The sequence below is a fragment of the Terrapene carolina genome, unplaced genomic scaffold (genome assembly GCF_002925995.2).
Source record: "Terrapene carolina triunguis isolate 2854851 unplaced genomic scaffold, T_m_triunguis-2.0 Scaffold192, whole genome shotgun sequence".
NCBI lineage: Eukaryota > Metazoa > Chordata > Testudines > Emydidae > Terrapene > Terrapene triunguis.
Window position 1 is genome coordinate 8,604,885 of NW_020664543.1, and position 17,477 is coordinate 8,622,361.

Consider the following 17,477-nt stretch of genomic DNA (forward strand, 5'->3'; position numbering starts at 1 on the left):
TCAATATTAATTCAGGTCCTGTTAGAAACAAAATAAAGAGATCTAAATGTTTTCAACCTCTAAATAGTCAAAATAATATTTGTGAGCTACAAAATGATGCTATCACCTAACCAGCCAAACAGTCACTATTTAAGAAATGGGAATTATTTTGGACTAAAAGACAAATAACGACAATTTGTAGAGCATGATCAAGTGAGCAGTGCATGCACTAAGGTTCTAGGTTTTGGTTTTTTTTTTTGACTACTCATCCTTGAAAAGGAGGGTGGAGTGGTGCAGACCAGAAAATAAGTTTTAAAAAAATGGATTATAGAACTACAGCAGGTAAGAAAATGGGATTTGTTTTGGGGGGAATGAGGAGAGATATCCTTAGAACATCATAAGAGCTTGAGAAAAAGCTGGAAGTTCCAGTTTTTACAGGCAGAATACAAAATCAATCTATCGATATGAATGTTTTTATAAAAAAAAGTCAAATGTGTTATGATAGCTTTACTGTTTATTTTTTGAATTATCCTTGGGATCAGAAGAAAGAAATACAGAAGACAACCAGCTTCCATCTGGAGTACAAGAATGGACATATTAAATTATGATTGTAGAGAAATGGAAAAGTGTGAAGGGCTTGGGGGGAAGGGGGGAGAGAACCTGAAAACTCAAGGCCCGTTCATAATGCATTTCCAAGCAAATTACTGAATGAGTCTGCTTATTTATTCTACATGTTATCTGACAGATGGCCAGCAGGTAAATGGTATCTAGTGCCTAGAAAAATGCTTCTTTATGACATCCGGAGAGCTATGGATCTTGCTTAAGATTAATACAAGTTTCTGGAGATTTGCCAGATAAATTTCTAAGTTGTTAAACCAAGGCCATATAACTAGAAATTAAGATGCCAAAGAACCTGAGACACTATATAATGAGTTCCATGGGGCCACATACTCTACTGGAAGACAGCATAATGTTCTGAATATCTTTAATTTAAAGATTTGCAGACTGAAAAGATGGAGCATGAAAGTAAAGCAATGTGAAGTTCCTGGTACAAACCATAGCTGTAAAAAACCAAAGATCTCTCTTCCAAAAATAAGACTAAGCCACAATGCTTAGTTCCAGAAAAAAAACAGGAAAACCTACTACACTGATGACCAAACTAGTGGTAAAGCTTGTCAGCCTCTGCGATGGAAAAACAAGGGAAAAGAGTATCACCACAACACAAGTGGCACAGATAAAATATAATTTGTGGCTGGACCTTGTATTTAAAGTTGATCTGCAAAGGAAAGCAACATTTGCCATTTTCTGCTTCTTGATGTTTAAAACACCTGGAAGCCCTCCCATCACAAAAATTGTTCTCCCCATGTTTGTATTTTTCTATTAGAAATTTAGCTCCCCAACACTGGAAGACTAGTCAACTAAAGCAGCAAGATATAGGTCATAACAAGGAAATTAATCTGAGTAAGAGGGTAAGAGACTAATTCAGATTCAAAATTCTGATTTGTTAACTAAGTAATCAAGACACTTGGGAGAAGAGTCTCAGAGGTTCAACAACCCAGGCACTTAAAGGGCTGAGAAAATTCTCAATCCACATAAGTCATCTTGTGTCCAACCACCAGCACCACCCAGAGACAATCAGATTTGAAATTCCTGATATTTATGGTAAAAGCAAAAAACAAAATCCCATACTTGTGAACCGCCTTTGCACATCATAGAGGCAAAACAAGGGCAAAGGCCTATTTTTCCTTTTTGCAGGTCACTTTCAATACAGTAGCAATAAAGTCACTCACTGTGTATCATGCACCTAAGCTTCTAGAAGTTTTCTCCTGAATGGCTCCTGAGGTTCATGCATTGATGCAGTCACACATCCAAGAAAGTTATCTGAAGAAAGAACTAACAGGATGCATCTGGCACTAGGATTTACATCAGCCAGGGGTCACAATTACATCTTGCTAACATGTGAAAGTACCAATGTTACAAGTCATCTAAGATTTATTGCGGACAAGAAGAAAGGCCTATTAAAGAAACCTGCACCATTTTAAACAAATTATAAACGATAGGTGAGATGTAACCCATAACCTCATTCCTATTAATCATTTTTTTTTTAAAGTTAGTTAATAAGTGTACAGGTCTATGTCTACTTGCTTAGGAGACTACAACATGCAGCTAAGTGACAAAGTTCAAACAAGAATTAGAGTATATCAAAACAGCAGCAGTAAATATGCGTTTATTACACCAATAACTACTGTGGCATGCATCTGTACAAACCTTGCAGGCAGTTGTCCACAGCTGGTCATGAATAAAAAGGCATATAAATTTTTGTCTTGTTTTATTACAATGAAGTTTATAACAGTACAGAAAAGTCACACGACCTTATTGGGTCAGTTTACTTAAACCCTGCAACAGGAGGAACGCTAAATACATTAAATATTGTTACATGTTCAGACTTTTAAATGTACAGGTAGTTGGGAATAGTTACAGCCCTCACCAAGCTAAGTTGGGGACGTGAAGTCCAACAGCACCTGAAGTGCTGTGAAGGCATCACTTTACAAATAGCAACATAATGTTCCAGAACTTGCCTTTAAGATGGTATGTTCATGTAATTCCAGCGCCTTCACAATTTAACGAACCATATTTACTATACTTCACTTCTAAAAACCTAGATGAAACATGAAAAAGAAGCCATACAGTATAAATTGCAACATCAGGAAAAGTTCCTGTTTTATTATTCCAAATAAATTTTTCCCATGTAAAATAAGAATGTCCAATAGTTCCTTGCATGTGGGAAGATACTTTTTTTTAAAGTCACAATGAAGCCTTAACTGACGGAAGCTTGGCTATATTAACAGCACAAGATGAGAAAAGGTTTAATCTCCAAACCTATTAGACTGTGTGTAGTAGCATCAGTAGCGGCCACCTTGCGACATTACAGGAGGTCTCATTCCCATTGGAGGTCGAGGAGGTCCACCTTGGTAAGGGGGCACCATTGGAGGTCCCTGACCATATGGAGGCATCCCTCCAGGAAGGTATCCTGGCATGCCTTGGTGATGAGCACCATACTGACCTATGAACAAAACATTTTTAAGATGAAAGTAAACATATCTACTAGTTTTCTTTTTTAAAAATGTTCTTTTAAAATAAAGCTATTTTAGAAGATTTAAAAGGTTGGAGACACAAAGTTAAACATTAAAAAGACTGAAGTTATATTTTTGTAAAAACCTGTCCATTTCAAATTAACTGCTGCTTCTAGATTTAAAAAGTTTTCAGTGAACTTAAATGTATTAGGAAAAAGTGTGATTACCATGAGGAGGCATAGGAGGTCTCATTCCCTGCTGCTGAGGAGGAATTCCAGGTTGTGGTGGCATCATACCTCCAAGTGATCCAACTGATGGATTGCCCATTGATACCTGTCCTTGTCGAGGGAGATTACGTTGATATTTGGGCAACTGTGCCCTTCTCTCTTCCTAAAAATAACAGCATACATAGATGTTTTAACACACCAGAGGAAGAGCAAGGGAGCTGAAATATTAATTTAAATATTGGTGCAGAATGTCTAGGTACATAAGCCAGAATTTATAAAACTGAAATTGTTACTAAAGGTAGCTTCAATAATAGAACTAAATTTGCTATTATAAAATTCTCAAGTATATTACCAATAGTATCTCTCTTTCCCAGGAAAGCTACCACATAATGCAAGTTCAACTATTTCAAATTGCTACACTAATACTGTCAACTCTAATATTTTGCACATAAGGAGCCAATCTCCTCTTAATACTAAAATTATATGTAAAAAAAATCTGAAATGAACTGGGAATCTAAAGGACAAAACGAAGTGTAACCTGAATTTTAACCTTGCTTAGGAAAGCAGGATGCACTTTGTCTTGAGATTTTTCAGTTCTGAACTTGGAGAACAGCATCCGTATAATTGTTTTTCATATTTGTCAGGAGCACTTCACAATTGCTCAGTCTCACTTGTGCCAGGCTGGCTAGCTATGTGTTTGTATCTGGCACAGTTCTAACAGTTATACATCAGCCTGGAGAAGTAAGAGCCAATTAAGGCAGAGTCACACTCAGGAGGGGTGATTCTTAGAGTCAATGCAACAGTTTCACCATTTATACAGGTATGGTTATGCAGTGTTAACTCTATATTACACTATTCACTGCCTTGAAACTGAAGATATATCCCCTCACATGAATTTCTGATAAATTAATTAAACATATTTTATACTCCTGCCAGCATCAAAGTCATCCTGGGATAGAGAAAAATATCCTGTTAGCCACATGACAATTGCAATGGAAATGTGAGTTGCATTTATCAACTTAAGAAAAACTGTTTTAACTTACCAGTGATATATCCTCATCTGGATGGATCAACTTACTGGTTGCACTGGTTGTTGTAAGGGTAGCAGGCTTACTTGTTATAGACGTAGCTGGTTTAGCTGCAGTACTGTTTGTTGTGCTAGTGGTTGAAGCTGTAGACTGTGTATAAGCAGGGAATGTAGGTTTGGGGGGCTCTGTGGTTGTTGCAGGTGTATTATTCAAAGGTTTGAAATCAGTACCCACTGGTCCTGGAACAGCTGCCTGAGCCTGTGAAATAAAAATTAATCAGTAGAAATACTTACTTTTTAAAATAAAAGACTCATTTACCTGTTTGACATCTGAAACTTTCCAGTAAGATACACAATTAAAATAAGCTAGTCCAAAGTAACGTTCAGCCTCATCACATAATACTAAAGCAACTGAAAACAAAGAGAAAATAAAACCTAGTGCACATACTGTAAGAGTCTAGATGTTGCAGGTCAAAAGCAATAGCTAAAACAAAAGGTATAAAATAAAAATTGCATATATATTCTGCTGACTTTCTTGCATAATTTCACCCAAAATATTCAATTTAATATATAAATCCTTCATGGACCACTCTGCTTTAGTAAAGACAAACTACGCTGAAGTGAATTTCTATTTCTGTTATTACAATTAGTGTATTTTAGCAATCATTAGTGAATACAACTTCAAGTGTTAGCATTCATTAATGAAATTAGATGTTTTGAAAATCTTGGCTTTAACTAAACCTTTCAGTATAAGAGGTCTAACATGTCAGACTTTAAAAATTAAAATTAATTTTGAAGCAGTCTCTCCATAACAAAAACACTGCAATAGACTTGCAAAGTTCTCTTAAATATCTGTCTACAGCTCTTCCTGAAATTTTAGTCTCATTAATGATTGAAGAACTAAGTGAAAACAAATTTGAGGTCCACTGTGAAACACAAGAGGCTGGAGTCAATACTGTCTGTGCTTAAATTAAATTAGAGACAAGACAACTTTGCTTTAAAAGTAAAATACTACAAAAATGAGTTTCACTTGAGAGAATGCTTTGGCAGTAGCCAGCATACATTTTCAATTCTCCATTCCACCTTCTAACCAAAGCCAAATGTTTCAATTTTAGAACATAATACAAATTAGAGTTTCCCTATATTAAGATTAAACAGCACGAACTAAAAAGGTTTCACCATGCATCAAGCTAACCACTGCCCACTAAAATGCATTTAGCTGCTTTCATGCTTTTTTAACCCTTCAGAACCAGGATGTAGTATTTCTCATTTCTTCCCATTATCCAAGAGGAATTGAACACTTCGAAATGTGTATTCCTACAAGATGTAGTATACAATTAAGGATTTTGTAGTTTTACCAGCTAAACATAATCAGGAATATAACAGCAATTGTCTGAAGATGTTTAGGCAGACCATTTCAGATTTACATAACGGTCCAAAGGGTTAAGTTGCAAAGCAATTTTTTTTTTTTTAAACTGCAACTTCCTGCGTACTTGTGCTGTGCTAGGAAACAGAGCTTTAGAAGATGCTGACAGATTTTCTGAATTGGATGAAGCTGTACTTGAACTTGTGACAGGTGTCCCCATCTGTAGCATAAAAGAAAGGAAACAGTGAACAGTCTCCAAACAAATGGGTGGAAAATATCCATATGGAAGGATCTCTTATCCAAGGGACTGAATTTTTGTAAATTATTATCTTCCATGCAGAAGTCCAAAATGCAAAAAGGAAATTATGAAAGTCTCTGCAACATACTTGAAGGCAAGTAAAGAATTAAGGATGTATGCATTTACAACAAATGGTAATGGTCACAAGCCTCAAAAAAAATACTATCAAGAGACCACAAGTCGAAATCCTGCTTAAAACAAACCATGGCAAGACTTGTGCATTGTGAACTTTAGTGAAAGTTTTGAGAAGTCAAATCTCTATCTGCTGACAGACAAAAAAGTTCAGCCAACCACTCCCCTCCATAAGGGAAGTAATGTCGGAGTGGTTTGTCCATCCCCCACCGCCCCACATCTGCTGACAGAAGTTATACCTAGTTCCTGGGCTGCTACAAGACACTGAAGACAAGGGAAATAAAAAGTGAATAAAAATCCTTTTAAAAATCAGCAGCCTAGTGTTAAACTGCATTACAATAAAGAGTCAAAACAGGTGAGAAGTTTTACCAATTACTTCTGTAGTATCTTCAATGAAAAGTACTACTAGTCACAATGATTTAATTTTATAGTCCATTGTAAGGGACAAGACTAGATAGTTAAGATTCCAGAGTCTCTGAAGGTCACCTTACCTGTCCTGCACTGGGGAAAAGTGGTTTCGTAACTGGAGGCTGTGGGGAGGGTGCTGCTACAGCAGGAGCTGGAGGTCTATTAAGAATGCCTGGTGCTGTCACAGGCTGTGCTTGTGTCATGGGAGGCATACCAGGGCGAGGACCAACAGGTGGTGGCATACCTATGAAAATAGAAAAGAATCTGTAATAAAAACCTCAAGCACAGGTGAATAGAAATATTCCTTTTGAGTACACTATTCCAGAATGTTATTAAAACAATATGTATAGTCTTGACATAGATAAGCCTGTAACGTCAATGTACATTTAATCAGCTTGTAGACGGAGCTGTTTTAGATAGTCATGAATTAAACATATATGCATGTATAGTAAAAATTACCACACTTACCTATAAGAAAGACTGAAGTTTTGTCACCTCCACCTTACAATTACAGATTCAATTTTGAGAGACAGGGAAAGGACAGACAGGAGCTTAGCTACCCCCCACCCCCACAACACAGTTGTACAAGTTCTTTCCACTTAACTCCACATGCAACTTAGAGAACCTGTGTAAGATACACTAACTAAACCTAAGTTGCCAACTGAGTGATAAGGCTGCTAGGAAGCCTGGACAAACTGTCTGTCATTAGTGGAGACTGAACTTATGGGGCTGGCAGCAAAGTGCAAACTCAGATCAGGTTGTGACTGACTGCTCTACAGAGGCCATGGAAATGACTCCCTCGGACAGCCAATATTGCAACTATTAAAAGACCAAGGAAGGCAACCAGAAACGCAATTCTGATAGACATATTATACATAAAAGACCTTTAAATTAAGCAACGTAACTGACTTACAATACTTAGTAGTAAAAAAAAGATTCAGACAAACTACTTTTGGACATGTGATTGCCATGGAAGGTTCTCCCAAAATGTTTAGTACAGTTAACAGATGCCCACAATACTGGTTACAAGCAAAACAAGAGAAAGGCTATGCAGCAGTTTTTATAATCTTATAGTTATGATTTAAAGCAAAGCAACACTTCAACACAAAGTAACACATTGAGTATTTTAATCACCTAAACAAAAAGTCTGGAGAAAAATTGTGTAAAATAAAAGCTTCCTGAAATAAGACAAAAGGGCTCCCCCAAGCTTAGTGTAATACAGTCAATTCTGGACAGGAATAAACTTATTTTGTACAATCTACCTAATGGGTGTGAATCTTCCAGCCGACTCAGCTCAGTTTAAGACTGCAGGTGAGTTTAAGACTGCACCAATTTCAGCCAGCTGTCAGTAACAGCAGTCAAAACAGTGATGCAGGAATTTCTTTTTTCTAGGATCCTGCAGTCCCAGTCAGCAGCTTTTCACAGCTGTCTCAGTGTTTAAAAGCTTGATGCAGAAAACTTCCTTATGAAGTGCTTTACACATAGCTAGGCTAGAGAGGGAAGACTAAAATGCTAATTAGTAACCGTCTACAATTTTTCCACGGCTGCCACAGAGACCTCCCTCCCTCCCCCTCCCCCCCCCCAAAAAAGGAAGTGGGAAGAGATGTGACTAGAAGAGAGAAAAAATGCAGAGAGAAGGAAAGGGCCAAAAAAAGGATATTGTAGGGGGAGAGAACGGATAATGAAAGAGGAAAAACTCTCCACATTTTCCCTTTCCAATAAATAAAAGTGTACTAATTAAAAATGTTAGTTTGCCACTAAATTCTACCCTTTATCTTTGTGGAAAGCCACCACTGAATTCTACAGAGATCTAGTAGTATACAGCCCGATTTTAATCATATGAACCCAAAAACCCCAAGTTAAATAAAAGATATAATTTAGCTCACCACAGTATGAGTTCGACATCACTGACCTACCTGGTGGCATACCAGGCATAAGAGGTGGTATTCCTGGCCCAGGAGGCATCATCCCACCCATTGGCATCATCCTATTAAAATATAAAATAGAGACTAATATGAACACTAATGATCTCCTATTGAGACCATTGGCATACACTAATATTAAGCTAAAGGTGTTGCAAGTAACCTAGTTATTTCCACCGATAGAGGAATTCAAGTCATCTTGACCCTCAGTAGACAAACCAGTCCCACTGTCAACGGGAAGAGAAACAGTTTTCATGTGGGACTCAATTCCTTAAGGTGACATCAATCAGATTTAATATCAGACTGCCAGGCTTAGTCTCTCCATTAAAAAGGTACTCCAGCATGTCCTTTTCAATTAATTGGCTGAGTTTCAGTGTAAGTGGCCTACTAATAAATTGTATACCGAGTGTACTGCTAAGCTAATTAGTACCCCACCAACAAAATAGCCACGGAAATTTGTTTAAATCTGCTGTTACACTACCCCTCATTTTTCAAAGACTCCAGGATAACATAAATGAGAGTCTAACCTTGAACAATGTGTAAAGAGACAGAGTCAAGTTGAAATCAAGTTAGTTATATAAAACATTAGTCAGAAGTTTCAGGTAGTACATATGTCTGAGGTCTCAGGCCAATTTTTGTGAATATACAGCCACATGTTCCTATTTTAAAAAAATGTTTCTGCTTCCAATGTGGTCTGACAGACAACCAAACAGGTAAAGATGACCACATAAAGTTCCGTCAAATGCACTGAAGAGGAAACATCAGAAAATCTATTTCCAGTAACTTTGTCTATGCTTTGAACAGCAGAATTTGATTGTTCAAGTTGATTGCACTCATGTAAGGTTATGGCTTTTTCTCTGTTCTAAGAATACACCTCTACCTCGATATAACGCTGTCCTCAGGAGCCAAAATATCTTACCGTGTTATAGGTGAAACGGCGTTATATCGAATTTACTTTGATCCACCGGAGTGCGCAGCCCCCCGGAGCACTGCTTTACCATGTTATATCGGGGGACGTTATATCGGGGTACAGGTGTAAATTCCTCTCATCTACTGGTGACATCTTAAGAGGATATGGCTGAAGTTTCCTCTAAGACTGAACACTGGTGTCCCATTGGCCCCTCCTAACATCTGTAACTGCTAAACTCCATTAAAATAAGCAAAAAGACATTAAATACTGTCCTAATATTACTTTTCAAGGTAAGCAATTTAGTTACCACAGGAATTTTATTAAATGGGAGGCAAGGTGTCCACAAGATACCATATGAAGAATGAGGATTCTTAAGCTAGAAACACCTGCAACCAAGCTAGGGAGAGTAGTGAAGGCACCCCAGCTCATCAAGAGATTCTCTCAGCAACTTTTGGATGAGGGAGGCCCTCCCATTGTCACCATGAAGATGCACTTACAAGAAGCACCAAGGGTATTGTTATGAAACGGACATTTGTTTCTTAGAATCTGAAAAGAACAGGGCTAAAGTACAATAAGTCAGAACATTATTTCACAGGCCAAGGCTAGTGTTACTTATCCTGATATTCCCTTATTTAAAAAAAAAAAAAAAAAGAATGAGTGGAAATCTGCTTTAGGTTAAGTTAGGCTTTAAACTGGTAACAATGTAAAGTCATAACTACAATCTATAAGATTGTAATTGGTTTGATAGACTAGTGCAGTTTTTTGGCAAATTATGTTCCTTACTATATGGCATAGCATCCATTCAGATTAAAGTTTGACAAAAAGCTTTAAGTGCCACTCAGACTAAAAACCAGCAAAAATTAGCAGTCCTGATTGCAGAATGAAATTCTTCATGCTATACATTTCAAAGCCAAACAGAAAAACACCCACGTAGAATGTAACTGCAATAATCAGATTTATCACCAGTTTTTTTGGAATTCAAAAATTGTATATTACATTAAGCAGGTCTCTTAAGCTATATATCAATGACTCCTCACCGAAATAATTTCATTTAAAAAAACAAACAAACCTCCCACTACTCACAGGGAGTGACCAAATGAAGCTGCAGACTGCTGCAAAATGAAAGGTGAAGTAGGAAACAAGACAGCTATTGCAATGTTATCTCCCTTTGTTTTGTCTTATGGATCTAGATAGAGATTCCTTATTATTCTTAACAATGAAAACATTAAACTGTGCACTATACAAAACCTAAAGTTACATAACACAAATATTGAATGAGAGGGGCTCAACATGACAGGTTTCATTTGACATAAAATGGCATAATGAATGTACCTAAATTACATTATTAATTAGATGCTTACATGTTTTCACCGCAAAATGACTGCATGTACTTTCTCTGTTGATGTAATCTGTGAAAATGTATGACAAAAATCAAAAAATCTACCTGTGATTTTCCAAACACATTGTGATAGGGTGTTATGTGTTAACCCCATTAACAATTTAAAAACTCATCTGTACACTCTAGAACCAATCTGTGTAAATCTCATTTAACAAAATCTTAAACTGACTAACAAGCTTGTTCCTGGTTGGATCCACAACTGATGAGAACAAGAGAGAAACTCTGATGCAATAATGTATATACACAGCACACAAACTTTGACAATGGGTTCATGGAAGGGTTTAAACCAGCAAGTCAAAATTTTACATCCAATTGTATTAATTGGGGGGTGGGAGGAAGAGCAAAACCATCACCACATTTGCGTATGACCTGCTAAATTTTAGTGACATTTTGCTGTTGTGGTATAGCCTTCCAGGCCCTATGTTAACTTTAAAATTAACACAAGTTTATAAACCCCCCAAAGTTCTACAGAGGTTTTGATTTTTTCTAAAACAGTTCAAAGCCGCTAATGACAGATCTAGATAGCAAATTGCTAGTGTGCAAAAACCACTGCATGAACACAGGCCAACTGATTAAGTCTATGTTTTTACTCACCCAGGTGGCATTCCTGGCATAACTGGAGGCATTCCTGGCATCATTGGTGGAACACCTGCCATCAAGGGTGGTATACCTTTAAATTGAAAATAATTTTTAGATGAGTAATAGATTTATCAGTGTGTGACTTCAGACACAAACAAGACTGGATCAACTATCTGCATACAAGCTTTAGAGAAAAATCCTTTTTAACACTGCTTGAAGATATATTTTGCATGAGTTTTCAAGGATGAGGACAGGTGGTATCACTACATTTGGACACGTGATCAGAAAACTGATCTTCTATCACTAAGGGATAGAGACTCTCTTCCCCTTGGTAAGTGTACACATAATCTAGCATTTTGTCAGAAATTTAGCCAGCCTAGAGACAGTAATACCTTACTCTTATATAGCCATTTTTATCAGTAGATCCCAAAGCACTCAATAGTCTTAAGTGTAATTCTCCTCACAACACGTCTGTGAAGTAGGGAAGTATTAGTTTCCCATCTGTAGGGCACAGCAAGGCTAAAGGACTTCCCCCAAGGTGACTCAGGAAGTCTGTTGCAGAGCAGGGAATTGAACCCAGGTTTCCCAAGTCTTAGGATAGTGGTCTAACCACTTACATACTAGGCTCCCTCACTAGGGCATTTTCTCTCCTTGACAGAGCAACTCCTTCCTTAAAAGGCAGTTTCCAACCACAGTGAAATTCTTAAATGGCATCAGGACACAGGTTAATGAAAGCTTCTCTGATATAGCCGATGTAGGCATGTTCATCACTTTTAGTGTCAAAACAAAGTCAATTTATATAGTATATAAAAGCAGAAAAATATCAAGGGTAACACGGATAGGCAATGTGGACAAGAAAGCCCTGTCTAAGGAATGGAAGTGCAAAATGATGAACAAATTATACTCATTAAAAATCTGGAATAGGAATATGTTTAAATATGAAGACTACATCTAGTCATGTAGAATTGAACCTCAATTAGGCTTGTGAATAGAGACAAAATTAATCCCTTTATTGCTACTATTTGGAGGGACTTTTTTTAATAAGTTATTCACAACAGAAAGGTTCTTTTTATTTAATGACAGGGGAGTCTATCAGTGACATTTAGCTTTTCATGTTTATGGATTGTAACAGGTCAGGAGCCAGCCAATCCTGTTCAATTTATAAGACCCACCTAAGAAGGGGATAGGTGTTTTCTACAAAGGGCTGAGAGGGTTCAGTGGAAGGGGAACTACAGAAAGAAGTCTGGCTCCTGTGACTCCCCTGGAGAGAGGGGAGCAGAATGAAAGGCTTCTGGGTCCCAGCAGCTTGCACTGATTGTGAGTGTGTTACTTTGTGAGTTGTATTTGCACTAATGAAACAGTGCCCTGGAAGAAGGGCCTGAAGGACTCTGGGAGTGGGCAGCGAGCCCCTCCTGGGAAGGCTGGGAGAACCACAGGCAGGTAATTGGCCCAGGAACTGAAGGGAAACTGAGGCAGCAGCCAGCCTGAAGCTAGACCAGAAAGGTGGCACTATGACAATTTGGTACCTCACTTCAGCAATCCTATCACTATTGTGACATTTCTTAATGTTAGCTTCTTTCTTGAAGAAAATATATCAAGACAGCTATTCTTAAGTATCAGTCATAAGTTATACTGTCATATCTAACAGCGTTGCGAAGGTGTCAGACCATCATCCTAGAGTTAAAGTAGCATCTCAATAAAAGTATTTGGTTTTTCCACGTCTAGCTTTAAAAGTCTATGTTACCTGGGGGTATTCCTGGTGCACCTGGCACAGGAGGCAATCCTGGTTGTGCCATTGGGGGCATGTATCCCTGTTGTGGTTGTACTGGTTGTGGCTGAAATGAGGTTGAAGCTGTAGATTCATCATCATCATACTCATCAGAATCATCTTGTTGTTTCTTCTTCTGGCTCTCTGCTAAATAAATTTAATTAACACTGTCAGATTAAGAATAACACAAATCTACAGAGTTTAAGAGCATAGGATTTCATCTACTACCTAGGTGTTCCAATCTGAAACTAACTTTTAAACCACCTTGCTAGTAATTTGCAACTATGTATTTTAGGAAGAAGGAAACATTTTACATAACCCTTCCACCTTGTGTTATTTGTGTGTATGAGTTGGTAAAGTGGGGCAAGAAACCCTACCAGGATCATTCTTAAGAACTGCCACCTAGGTCTGCATGCCACAGGTTAATCTACACAGTAGGACTCCAGGGAGTAGGATAAAATGCCAGGGAAATTCACAAAGGCATTCTTAGCATCAAAGAAGTCTGAACCTCTATACTATTTATGCTGTTTTTCTTCTATCCACCCTCAAGTCACAGGTCCTGCTATGTAACAGGATAATCCTTTTCCAGACAGGTACTTGCCAAAGCAGTTACCTTTGGCTAGGAGAAAATATCACTAGTCACTTAAGTGGCCAGCAAAGCCTATCAAAGTAGTTACAGAATGTACCAACTGCTCTATCTGAACCAAAATCACCGATGATATTCCTTACTTCCATTACCTAAGGAGCAAGGCAGCCACACTAATCAAATCTGAATGGCAGTGTAAAACCCAGGCCACTGAGGATTTGCCTTCAAACAAATCCTGTTGCTAAACTATTTCCTCAGTACCAGCTTTAATTCTGTATTTAAAGTAGTTACTTTCACAGAGCACAAATCCCAACTATTATAGTTTTATGGTTTAAATAGACCTCTGTAAGACACTGCATTTCTGGATCAAAACAGGGCCACTGTAACATTTTAGTTTCACCACTACAGAAATGCAATTTATACATTCATAGTAAATATGGATAAAGCTATGCTCCCCTTTATATGCTCTAATCTAGTTAACATATTATGGTGATAATACAATATAAGTAACTAAACATTCAAGTTTACCCTGAGTTTTTTGTTCAAGTAATCTTCTCCTTTCATCCATGTCTTTTTCTGGAATGCCCTCCATACCATAGATTTCCAGTTCAATATCTGTTCTTCCAGGAATAGCATTTGGAACTGCATCTATTGTTTCTTTATGCACCTAAACCAAAAAAGTTAGATTCCTTTACTGCAATCAGCTAAGATTTTTGTGACTGATAACATTACTTCTACAGGCAGTGTCAAATCTTACAGATTATTCTGTTAAGGCTATTCACTTTGTCACCTTGACTCAAACCCATAACAAATGCACATATGTTTAGTTCAATAATTATTTTCTTTTTAAAATCTGTAACTAACATCTACTGGTAATGTCTGTCCCAAACAGCTGCAATTTGTGTTGGTCCCTACATGAAAGCGTTTTGAGCTATTTGTTCCATTACATTTATAATACACTGAACACTTTTTACTCTGTATCAGATTGCGCAATAACCTAACGGGGGGGGGGGGGGGGAAGAGATGTGTCTGGTCATACTTTCGCAAGGAAGAGAAGTGTCTTTTAAACTAAGGGATGCTGCTAAAGAGGGGCACATGCTACTGTACCTTATTCACAGTTTAGCTTAGATAAGAAAGACATGGTTTATCCCCCCCCCCTTTTTAATACTACTTTAACTGTCTATGTAATTACATCCTCATGAGGAAAAATTTTAGTCTTAGGCTTGGTCTACACTTAAAAGTTAGGTTGACATAGCTACATCTGTCAGGAATGTGAAAAAAACCACATCCCAGACTGACACAGTTATGTCGACTTACCCCCAGTGTAGACGCAGCTACGTTGATGACTACCATCATTTGGAGACTTGGTATTCCTAGACGGATGGAAAAACCTTTCAGTCAGCACAGGCTGTGTCTACACTATGGAATCATGCCAGCATTATGCAATGTAGCCATACTGGTATAGTCTGTAGTTTAAACATATCCAAGAATAGGTTCAGACTAAGAAGTGCATTTTCCCTTGTCGATATAAACTACAAAGATGTTAAAACCATTTTAGAAACTTGTTTTCTGGAATTAAAACTAACTAATACATCCTCCCCAACGTCAAGTGTGACTGAAAGGCCAAGATGATATATCTAATCTATATGCTACCATGTACATTTGTGACAGCATTATTAAAACCAGGGAGTTTATAAAAAGGGGTGTATGTTCTTGTATTAGAAATAGAGAAGAGAGACATCAGTGTTTCCTAAACAGGCAACTGTAGCAAAGTTTTGAGATTCTAGCAGTAATAAACAAGTAATCTTAAAAATGTTTTTAATGCAGTATCACTCTAGGGACAAACTGAACTTGAGGCAAGTTACGCATATATTTTAAAAAAGCCTTACCTGCATACAATGTATAGCTAAACCGGGTCCTGTATACAGTTTCTTATGACATATATGGCATTTAAAGTGCTTTGCTTTTTGATGCTGTATAAGGATTTTCTCATCATCAAAATCCCTGTTGCAATACCTATTCAAGATGATTAAGGACATTCTGAAGCTTTAAGATTTTTGTATGAAGCAGCTTAAAGGAATAGCAAAGGGCACAAAACCTGGGGAGATGGATCAAGTGTAATACAATTCTGCCAGAAGATAGATTTAAAACAGTGGCTAGGAGACCATATTTATGGCTGCAGCAAATTGAACTGATCTTTAATGCTGCCTTCAGAGCAGCAGTCAAACCTTTAGGACACTGAGGGAAGCACCAAGTCTCATTAAATGCCAAGGTTTCTCTGACTGTTGTCTGAAGTGTAGTTATAAGCTTTCGTGGGTAAAAACCTCACTTCTTCAGATGCATAGAGTGAAAGTTACAGATGCAGGCATTATATACTGACACACGGAGAGCAGGAAGTTACTTGTGTCAGTATATAATGCCTGTATCTGTAACTTTCACTCTATGCATCTGAAGAAGTGAGGTTTTTACCCACGAAAGCTTATGCCCAAATAAATCTGTTAGTCTTTAAGGTGCCACCAGACTCCTTGTTGTTTTTGTAGATACAGACTAACACAGCTACCCCCGGTACTTGAAGTATAGTTGTAGCTCTGTTGGTCCCAGCATATTAGCCACACAAGGCGGGCGAGGTCTCTCTAAAGTTTCTGAGGCAGTTTTACCGCCTCTCCCGCCAGGGATGAAGATCCCCCCTCCCCCCATCTCCACAAATCCACCCTGTCCCAGCTAACAGCAGTTTGCTGCTGACACTGTCACCTATTCCTGCGGAGTCTCCTCCGCTCACCCACTACCCCGGGCTCGCTAGGAGCTCGGTGGCGCTGGCGGGGAGGAAATGGAGGGAATACCAGGAAACAAGCCCCAGCCGGCCGAAATTCCAAACCAGGCGGTCGGGAGGCAGACGGAGCAGGCCGCGTCCCGCCGGCGCGCGGAGAGGGGAGAAAGGGAGCGAAAAGCCCGAGCCCAGGCCGCCTCCTGGTGAGGGAAGGGAGGGAGAGCGCGGGGCGACTCCCGGTGAAGGAGAGGGGGAGGAGGGGGGGCGGAAGGAGAGCCCGAGTCGCGTGCGGAGGCAGTGAAAACGTGGAGGAGGGAGAAAGGGCGCGAGTGCGGCGCATCCCGGCCAAGAGATGGGGGATGGGTGGGAGCAGAGACTAGGCCACGTTCCGGGGTAACAGAGACCAGGCCGCGCTCTCCCCTTTACCGCCCCCCCTCCCCAGTCCCGGCCGGGAAGCCATCCCGTTTTGTGGCAAAGGATATCAGCACCAGGGCTTCAGCTGCTTCTTCTTCTTCCGACCCATCGCGGTGGCGCTACCGAACTAGAGAAAGGCGAGAAGCAGGCACCAGCCGCAAGCCTTCCAGCGGCCTCTCGGAGGAAGACAAAATGGCCGCCCCGCTCTCTCCTGCCGCCGCCTCCAAGCCCTGGGCTTCCCAGTATGCACCGCGGCAGCCGCGACGGGGCTGTCACGTGACATCCACCAGGCTCCCTCTGCCGCTGAGTCGCCTAACATGCCCCGCGATGGCCAAGGGCAGCCATTTTGTTCCAACCTCCTTTCCAGCCTAGCCTAGGGGCGTAGAACCCTCTGTCATGACCCCCCTGGCGGCCACAGGGAGCTGATAGGGGTGAGGAGGGAAGGGATTCGGATACCCACCAGCGAAGAGATTTAAGGTGCCCACAGGCTGGTTGGACAGGACAGACTGTGCCATTGTGATGTGGCGTCTGTGCCCCACTAGGCAACATCAGCAGGTTGCCTCCACACCCCAATTTGCTGAGGCAGAACAGCACTCCAAAACATCACCACAGCCTCATCGC

The 17,477-nt window shown here is 39.4% G+C and overlaps 1 protein-coding gene across 8 annotated transcripts; it reads right to left on the reverse strand.

Moving 5' to 3' along the window:
• Window positions 1-2,291: 2,291 nt before the first annotated feature.
• Window positions 2,292-17,078, reverse strand: ZNF207 (zinc finger protein 207). 8 transcript variants are annotated; one of them, XM_024192564.2, is made up of 13 exons: window positions 16,925-17,078; window positions 15,565-15,691; window positions 14,204-14,342; window positions 13,066-13,236; window positions 11,337-11,412; window positions 10,705-10,752; window positions 8,398-8,498; window positions 6,595-6,755; window positions 5,801-5,893; window positions 4,324-4,566; window positions 3,281-3,443; window positions 2,860-3,043; window positions 2,292-2,638 (listed from the first exon to the last, which is right to left on the reverse strand). In XM_024192564.2, the coding sequence occupies exons 1-12, from the start codon at window positions 16,963-16,965 to the stop codon at window positions 2,883-2,885; spliced, it is 1,524 nt and encodes a 507-aa protein (XP_024048332.1). In that variant the 5' UTR covers window positions 16,966-17,078; the 3' UTR covers window positions 2,292-2,638; window positions 2,860-2,882. The 8 variants fall into 8 exon arrangements, with proteins under 8 accessions (XP_024048332.1, XP_024048336.1, XP_024048333.1 ...); XM_024192568.2 differs by having other exon boundaries at window positions 2,292-3,043; window positions 8,428-8,498; window positions 13,066-13,233; XM_024192565.2 differs by having other exon boundaries at window positions 2,292-3,043; window positions 13,066-13,233.
• Between the last annotated feature and the right edge of the window lie 399 nt (window positions 17,079-17,477).